Raw genomic sequence first — 9,869 nt, 5'->3', positions numbered from 1 at the left:
AGCTAGAAGTCTTTTTAGTGAGAAGTTACCTCTTTCTCAAAATCTATGCTACTTCAGAGGGAGCCGTTTCTCACAATGTTTTATACTATCAACAGCTCTCCAATGCTCGTTACCAAGTCAGTTTTAAGTTAATATTTGTTTTGAGTAATTACCAAACATGTACCTTCCCTTTAATACACGAAATGGTATTGAAAACGCTGTTATTACAAATTTGCGGCGGACAAAGGATTTTTCGGCACCCAACAAAATGCTTTCAAAACTTTCAAGTCGCCATTTTTTGGCGCCACAATTTGACGAAAAAAGTTTGCACGCAAAGACGACACGTTATAAATCGAGGGAAATGAGTCAAAGCTCAATGGACCAGTAAGAACTCGACTTCCGATCATGAATATGCAATAGGTATAGTTAAATAAAATAAATCAGTTTTGGGGTGTTTTTTTTTTTTGCTGAAGAAGTCAAGAACGGCAGAACGCACAATCAGTTAGTTTTACTTACAGCAAGGAAAGATGACATGAACCTTCCGTAGGGCAAACCCTCAGTGTTGAGATAGAATCGCACTGGACCGGTGTTGGTGTTGTAGTACCCGGGAGTGAACGGGCAGCGGCACGGCAACCCTGCGGCGGTAAACTCACTCGGGCAACCGTACGAAGATTCTAGGTGATCCATCGCCGAACATACGTCGTACGTGCTGAAAACAGGAAAGGGTGGAAGAAACCTAGACTTTAACCTCAGTTTGTTTTGTTTCTTTTGAGAATAAAGACACTGGACACTATTGGTAATTGTTAAAGACCAGTCTTCTCACACTTGGTGTATCTCAACATATGCATAAAATAAACCTGTGAAAATTTGAGCTCAAATGGTCGTCGAAGTTGCTAGATAACTATGAAAGAAAAAACACCCTTGTCACACGAAGTTGTGTGCGTTCAGATGCTTGAATTTGAAACCTCAAAATCTAATTCTGAGGTCTGGAAATCAAACTCGTGGAAAATGACTTCTTTCTCTAAAACTACGTCACTTCAAAGGGAGCCGTTTCTCACAATGTTTCATACTATCAACCTCTCCCCATTACTCGTTACAAAGTAAGATTTTATGCTAACCATTATTTTGAGTATTTACCAATAGTGTCCACTGCCTTTAAGACCTTGTTTGAATGTGTAGTGTGGCTACGCGGCTAAACGGCTAGATTTCTGCATCACCATGCGCTGGATAAGCCTAAGCATTGAACAGTCGTAGCCGTAGCCGTAGCCGTAGCCGCGCCAAGTAAGATTTAGGCCTAAAATGTCGAAAAATTTCTTTTAGGAAGTTGTAGAAATGGCCTTTCAGTGAATCAAGTTATCGTGACTCATATCATGCGAGCGGCTTCTGGAATCCGTAAGCAAACAGGATTTGCCGCCTGCCGTAACTTGACATTGCGATTTGATTATCATTGTTGTCAGAATGATTAAAGAACTTTGTTCAGTGGCTTACCTGTTTTGTTTGATCAAAGTTATATTGCGTAATCCATTCTTACATAATACAATAATAAAACTCAATGCACTTAAAGGCAATGGACACTATTGGTAATAATCTCAAAATAACTGTTAGCACAAAAACTTACTTGGTAACAAGCAACAGTATAAAACATTGTGAGAAACGGCTTCCTCTGAAGTGACGTAGTTTTTGAGAAAGGAGTAATTTCTCACTAGTGGTTTTATTTCCTTACCAGCTTCCGAAAGGAAGTCCACCTGTCGCGAGGCACGAAATGGGCATTTCCCAGCCGAAGAATGTGATCTTTTTCACCGACACGCTAAGGGTCAAAGGCAGCGTGACATTTCTGGTGACCTCTGCTTTAAAAGACATGTAAACGTAGTCATCTGCACTGATGGGATCAGGCGAGAAACTGAACTCTTCAATGCGTAGGGGCGAATTGCTATCGTCTAAATAGGAAGAGTAAACAGATAACATGCGGTATTGGTCAATGATTATCGGGTGGTAAACTAATTTTGAACTGGGTGATCAGGTTCAATACAACCATTAGGCCCAATCTTTTAGATATTTCCTCCTGAAATATTTTAAAAAGGTTGAGGTTGAACAGCATTTTACATACTTTGAAAATCACCATTTGATTGCTGCATTAACGGCGCACTCGAAGTGAGTCCAACAAACGTAGTAAAACGGGTTACTTTTGAACTTGCTCGTTTGATCTGGGCCTAATGTCATAAAATGCCTATAAAAACACAATCACGTGCTTAACAACTTGACAGTTGTGCTTTGTGAAGCACATTGATGAGTAAATAAAGGCTAGTATGTATCTGGTGCTATTTGCATTAAATGACTGAGAAGAAAAAAATAACTGGACACGGGATGATCACAATGACAGTACTCCCCAGCTCTCCATGGTACCCATTTGTACATCTGGATAAAGAGAAGCAATTATGATAAAGTGCCTTTTATACGCAAGGACACCAGTCACAAGCGAAAATGTTTTGATGAATAATTATTTTAAATAAGGAAGTTATAATAACCTTTTCAAGAATGTTCCACTTACCCGTTAGGCAATTATTCAAAGAGAAGCCTTTGCTCCCAGTCGCACCTACAATCACCAGCATCATCAAAAAACAAAATCTTGCGTTCGCCATTTTCTTCAATTTCTTCTTGTCGCTGCTCTAGAAACTAAGTAGCTCTTCTATCGCTTAATCGATGACCGGCTGAAAAAGGGTCGTGTGGCTGTCCTGGCGGGCAGGTTGTTGCTATCTGGGAGTGATTCTTGTGTAGGCTTACCGATAGGTACATGGGTTGGTGCTAATCGTGGAGCCTTTTTATAGCCTTGGAATCTTTAAAGTCACTGACAAATTTGAATACATCTACGGAGATCGTACTACGGAGCTCCCGAGGTGCCATATGACATGTTGAGATTCCGGAGATCGTTTAAGGCGGAATGATGACATCATTAACGTAAGCTGATGTCGACATGCCGATATCGTTTTTGTTTGGATGTCGATATCATGAAAGTAATGATGTTGACTTCCCGAGATAAATTGTCGCGGGATGATGACATCCTGAGCGTATAGGGTGTCGACTTCACAATAGCGTCCTCAAAATGTGAAGAACCCAATACTATTTTGGGAGGACAACATCACTTTCATATAAATACATATCTGGAAGACAACATTCAACCGTCAATATGAGGCTCCAGCGATAAATTATCTATACTTTGGGAAGTTGGATGGTACTTCCAGAACTCCGTATGCAACAACCTACAAAGACAATTGATAAGGAAAGCACTTGATGCCCGTTGTTTAGTCAGATCATCATGGTCAGATCATGGTCAGAGTTTCGCACATGCAGCTTTCGCGAGATAGGCCTAAAATTAATACCTATTGCAAACATAAAGAAGGGGTGCTTAACTTAAACGTTGTGCAATTATAGGGCACTACATGGGATATAGGTGTGTGTCCCCCCCCCCCCCCCCCAAAAAAAAAAAAAACAAAAAAAAAAAACCGGTTGCACTGTGCATACCAATTTACATAATTATTCATAATATTATACGCATGCACTTGGCCCATAGGCCCTACTTGTTGTCTTCGCGCGTACTAAGCCAAATACTGTTCAAATTAGGACAACGCGCAAGACCCGTGCCTGCGCTAATAAACGTCGCACTTTTTGCGTGTCGAAATGCGATGATTTTCGCAAAGCAAAATAATGGCGCCATTTAAAACGAATCGAAGACAACCGTTGATTTATAGTATTGTCTGAATGACCTTATACAGCTCCCCTTGTATATCTATGTAAGTACCATAATTCTTATTGTATCACAAACTTGTATTATTCGACTTCTCCCTCCCTCCCTCCCTCCCCTTGCACGTCAACCCCGTCATGGACACCATTTCATGTAAAGCCCGATTCATACTTCCCGCGAAAACGAATGCGTGACGTCAAAATTCGCTTTGCATTCGCATTCGCAAGAAGTATGTGACCCAGGCTTTCACGTGCTCGGGAATATTTTAAATCTTCAACGTCTTTGTTCGCAGTGAATCTTAAAGTTTCTGGAAATGTTTTACTGACAAACTCACTGTAGGCTATACTTTTCATTTAGATTTGCGTCGACTGCAATTGCGCGCCCAGGACTACGCCATAAGGGGCTTAAAGCCATTGGATCCTTTCGGTACAGAAAAAAAAAGTTCACAGATTTACGAATAACTTACAGGGTTTACAGAAGGTAGTGGTGAAATACTTCTCTTTAAATAATTATTCCATGAAATGCTTTACTTTTTGAGAAAACAGTAAAACAATATCAGTTCTCGTTAACGAGAATTACGGATTTATTTTAAACACATGTCATGACACGGCGAAACGCGCGGATACAAGGGTGGGTTTTCCCATTATTTTCTCCCGACTCCGATGACCGATTAAGCCCAAATTTTCACAGGTTTGTTTATTGATATAGAAGTTGTGATACACGAAGTGTGGGCCTTGGACAATACTGTTTACCGAAAGGGTCCAATGGTTTTAAAGCCATTGGTACAGAAAAAAAACAAAGGTTCACAGATTTACAAATAATTTACAGGGTTTACAGAAAGTAATGGTGAAAGACGTCTCTTGAAATATTATTCCATGAAATGCTTTACTTTTTGAGAAAACATTAAAACAATTATCAATTCTCGATATTGAGAATTACTGATTTATTTTAAACACATGTCATGACACGGCGAAACGTGCGGAAACAAGGGTGGGTTTTCCCGCTATTTTCTCCCGACTCCGATGACCGATTGAGCCTAAATTTTCACAGGTTTGTTATTTTATATAAAAGTTGTGATACACGAAGTGTGGGCCTTGGCAGTACTTTTTACCGAAAGTGTCCAATGGCTTTAAATACATGGTGACTTGTGGGGTCCACAGCGGCCATCGTAACGGCCCTCTCGGTAGAGGGCTCTATGCTTTGGCGGAAAGTCAAGCCATGTACGCGGCACCTTTTAAGCACTTTTTATCTCTATCAGTCTTTTAACTTTCATGGAAATATTATTTCTGTAACATCAATGGGCTCGGATACACTTACGGCCTTTTATTCTGTCTAACACCCGCTGTTATTTTGTCTGTCCGTCCCGCTGATGAACAAAATCTGTTACTTTTACCTCGGACCATTTGCCATTAACTTGTTAAATGTTCACCTTAGAAACACTTTTACAAAAATTGACATAATACACTTTCATTTTGACTATATTCTAAGCACAGTTTGTATTATTCATTTTTAATTACTGTGGTTTCTGCAAAACGTACTATGATGGACCCCCACATAATAAAGCAGTACCGCGTATGCATGGTGGACGCCCCTTTTGATGCAAACGCTTGCAACCCCCTGATGATGCTACCCTGGCCAACCTTTTGTTTTGCAAGTCATATAATAATCATATGTATCAGATAACTAAAATCAAGCCAATCAAGGAATCAACACGTGCGATGACATGTGTTTGGATCTGGTCGGTACATTATCTGGGTTCATGTTTACTTTTAAAAAACATCGTGGCTAAAAAGGTACAATCCTCTAAAATTTGACTCGCCCTGGCGTTTTCTGGAGAACTTTCGGAACCGTCATCTCCAGCAATTAATTAATTGTTAAAAACTGCAGAGTTCTCTTAAGCCCTTTTACACTATAGTTATTTCCCGTTAAGATTTGTTCGTGACTACAAAGCAAACTCCCGGGAATTTCCCGGGAAATAACTTATTCCCAGGAAATAATTAACCCTGCTCAGGGGTAGGGTTAAGGGAGTTGACCCCGGGGTAAAAATGTATTTCCGGACACGACCGTGCATATTCCTGGGAAATAGTATGGGATTTACCAAATTGGGATAGTGAGAACGGTTGCTGATGGGGTGGCGGTGGGGTTAAAAACTCCCGTGATTTTCCCGGAAGTTTATTTCCCGGGAAATGGCTCTGAAGTGTGAAAAGGGCTCAAAGGGTTTTAGACCTACGGGGGTCGGAACTCATATTCCGGGTATCTTTTTATTCACATAGTATGGCCTGATACTTAATAGGAGCGATTGTCAGTTGTGTATTATGATTTCATTTGCTCATTATAGCTGCACACAATACTGCTTTTATTGGGTGAGAAGCAATGCAATTAGAAGCAATGCAAGGAGAAGCACGTACAATGCTTTATGGCTTTTTTTAAATAGCCTATAATTAGCCTACTTTTCAGGATTCAGGTACGGTACTTGATGCTCGTTTTTTGTATGTGTTTATATATACTTATTGTTTGCAAACAAAACAGACTGAGCGGAAAAGCAATATCTGCTCTAATGGACCACCTCTCCTGGGGTGTCACTCTTTATTATAAAGGTGCACTTGTTTAAGTCGTATAACTCCCGAAGCGATTATGCAATCAGGTTGAAACTTTGTAGGTTGTTAGATATAGGCAAGTTCTTGTACATTGTCGAATGACGTCATGATGACGTCATCACATGATTTGTTATGATTTTATTTTTATTTTGCACCTTTAAGTCACAAATTGCCAACTTAACTTGGTATGATCTAGGCTAAATATTATTTTTTAATAGACTGTATATAGGTAAAACCAACAAAAATTCAAGTTCATCCGAGTAATTTTAAGATGTTATTACGAAACAGCTATGCGTTAATTTTGTGCACAAATGCAATCATGTCAAGTTACTGATGATAGTGTCTGTGAGGGTTTTTCAGTACTTTTGCTCTAGATCCGAGTATAATTTGAAACCTATTTCTACCTCCATGGTGATACTATACTAGCCACAAACAGGACTGCTTGCTTTGGCAGAACTACAACCAGTAACGCGCAGGATTACCGCACTGTGAACAATGGATAGCATTCTCTTTGCCTACTTTACATCAGTTTTAATTGTGTTCGTGCCAATTGTTGGGAGTATTGGATTTGTTGGAAATATTCTTGTATGTGTGACTATAATCTACACCAAGAAACTGCATAATATGACCAATTTGATGATACTCAACCTCGCTGTTGCAGACGCATTGGTCTCTGCATCTAATGCTCCGTTTGCAACTATTTCTTTCCAGTACTTACTTCTTGAAAACGGTTCATCTCATTCGAACAGCAGCAGCCAGTGTACAGCAGAGATACTTTATCATTTCAACAGTAGTTGGATTTATTATTTCATTATCAACTGCTTCTGTGCCCACTCTGTTCTCAGTCTCACTTTGGCCAATTATGAACGATTTATTGGAATCACTCGACCTTTGCAGTACACAAGCTACTTCACTAGAAGAAAGATCACGCTGTTGTTACTTGCTGTTTGGATAATTCCAGTAATAGTGTATTTGCCTCAATCAGTTCTTATTATAGATCAGTTCAAAAGAGACAATTGCGCAATTGATGAGCTACAGAAACCTGCAGCCTTTAGTGTTGCAGAAATGCTGTTGTTTATTCTACCTATTGCAGCTTCAATCTGGATGTACATCAGAATCCTCATCAACCTGAAACAAGGAGCCAGAAACCTAGAAGAGCAAGGAATCCAGGGCCCAGCTCAAGAACTGCACCAAGCTCACAAGAAAGTCACCAGCACTCTTGCTATCGTCACCACAGCTTTCGGCATTCTTGTCTTGCCTGGAGCCGTATGGTACTCCATATCCTTGTTTCTGCTTGAAAAAAGTTTCATAGTGGAGTTAGCCATATGGAGTGTGCTTGAATTTCTCGCTTTGGTGAACTCGGCCATCAATCCAGTATTGTATGTTTTCAAGTATAAACAGATGAGAAAAGAATTCATATCCATGGTGTGCAGATGTCATCAACAAAGACAACCAAACCAAGTTGGTCCACTTTGATTGAAAAAAATCAAGTGCATCTGACGAGAACAGAAGACTTTTACAACATTGAAAGCATACTATATCACTGCTCAACCCATAAAGAAACTCCAACGCAATTATAATGACCCCATATTTGGCATCAGCTCAGTTTAAAACGAATCGAAGACAACCGTTGATTTATAGTATTGTCTGAATGACCTTATACAGCTCCCCTTGTATATCTATGTAAATACCATAATTCTTATTGTATCACAAACTTGTATTATTCGACTTCTACCTCCCTCTCTCCCTCCCCTTGAACGTCAACCCCGTCATGGACACCATTTCATGTAAAGCCCGATTCATACTTCCCGCGAAAACGAATGCGTGACGTCAAAATTCGCTTTGCATTCGCACTCGCAAGAAGTATGTGACCCAGGCTTTCACGTGCTCGGGAATATTTTAAATCTTCAACGTCTTTGTTCGCAGTGAATCTTAAAACCAGTTTCTGGAAATGTTTTACTGACAAACTCACTGTAGGCTATACTTTTCATTTAGATTTGCGTCGACTGCAATTGCGCGCCCAGGACTACGCCATAAGGGGCTTAAAGCCATTGGATCCTTTCGGTACAGAAAAAAAAAAGTTCACAGATTTACGAATAACTTACAGGGTTTACAGAAGGTAGTGGTGAAATACTTCTCTTGAAATAATTATTCCATGAAATGCTTTACTTTTTGAGAAAACAGTAAAACAATATCAGTTCTCGTTAACGAGAATTACGGATTTATTTTAAACACATGTCATGACACGGCGAAACGCGCGGATACAAGGGTGGGTTTTCCCGCTATTTTCTCCCGACTCCGATGACCGATTGAGCCTAAATTTTCACAGGTTTGTTATTTTATATAAAAGTTGTGATACACGAAGTGTGGGCCTTGGCAGTACTTTTTACCGAAAGTGTCCAATGGCTTTAAATACATGGTGACTTGTGGGGTCCACAGCGGCCATCGTAACGGCCCTCTCAGTAGAGGGCTCTATGCTTTGGCGGAAAGTCAAGCCATGTACGTGGCACCTTTTAAGCACTTTTTATCTCTATCAGTCTTTTAACTTTCATGGAAATATTATTTCTGTAACATCAATGGACTCGGATACACTTACGGCCTTTTATTCTGTCTAACACCCGCTGTTATTTTGTCTGTCCGTCCCGCTGATGAACAAAATCTGTTACTTTTACCTCGGACCATTTGCCATTAACTTGTTAAATGTTCACCTTAGAAACACTTTTACAAAAATTGACATAATACATTTTCATTTTGACTATATTCTAAGCAAAGTTTGTATTATTCATTTTTAATTACTGTGGTTTCTGCAAAACGTACTATGATTAACCCACACATAATAAAGCAGTACCGCGTATGCATGGTGGACGCCCCTTTTGATGCAAACGCTTGCAACCCAACGCGTTTTGGTCCAAACACATGTCATCGCACGTGTTGATTCCTTGATTGCCTTGATTTTAGTTATCTGATACATATGATTATTATATGACTTGCAAAACAAAAGGTTGACCAGGGGTCGATTTCACTAACGCGTTTTGGTCATCGCAAACGCCGAAATCGATCGCTAAATCTAAAATCAGATAAGAATGATCAAGTACAGCACAATCCCCACGTGAGAAACGAGACATGGTTGTTGGAGGCAGGTTCACAAATAAAGAAACTTGTGTCAATTTGCCAATACATTACACATTATTTTTTCTAAAAATGATGGTTAAAATAATCGAACCCATATAGTATCTCCTTTTTACCGATATTAAGGGGCTCTTTGCTGCAGTTGCGTCGCTGATAGTTGTCATCGGCAATCTGAGTCTACCAGGTAAAAGACCGCAAGACTAAAATAATGTAGCGCCACTCATTTTACTCTAAATCACGGGCAATTTATACGTCAAAACGTACGCCGCTATAACTATAAGCACATAATGGCGCAATGTATCACAAGTTTGCGATGAACTTTTACTTTGCGACCACTAACATGTCATCGCAAGATTGGCATCGCTAAATAAAACTTTGCGACGAGTATATTCATCGTTAAGTTTTAGTGATATCGTCGGCTAAAA

The 9,869-nt window shown here is 39.8% G+C and overlaps 1 protein-coding gene across 1 annotated transcript; it reads right to left on the bottom strand.

Moving 5' to 3' along the window:
• Positions 1 to 103: 103 nt before the first annotated feature.
• Positions 104 to 1,944, bottom strand: LOC117291822 (ganglioside GM2 activator-like). The gene is made up of 2 exons (XM_033773748.1): positions 1,703 to 1,944; positions 104 to 688 (listed from the first exon to the last, which is right to left on the bottom strand). Exons 1-2 carry the CDS (start codon positions 1,942 to 1,944, stop codon positions 478 to 480), a joined length of 453 nt encoding a protein of 150 aa, XP_033629639.1. The 3' UTR covers positions 104 to 477.
• Between the last annotated feature and the right edge of the window lie 7,925 nt (positions 1,945 to 9,869).

Source organism: Asterias rubens, chromosome 6, assembly GCF_902459465.1.
Source record: "Asterias rubens chromosome 6, eAstRub1.3, whole genome shotgun sequence".
Lineage (NCBI taxonomy): Eukaryota > Metazoa > Echinodermata > Asteroidea > Forcipulatida > Asteriidae > Asterias > Asterias rubens.
This window is presented reverse-complemented; position numbering and strand designations above follow the sequence as displayed.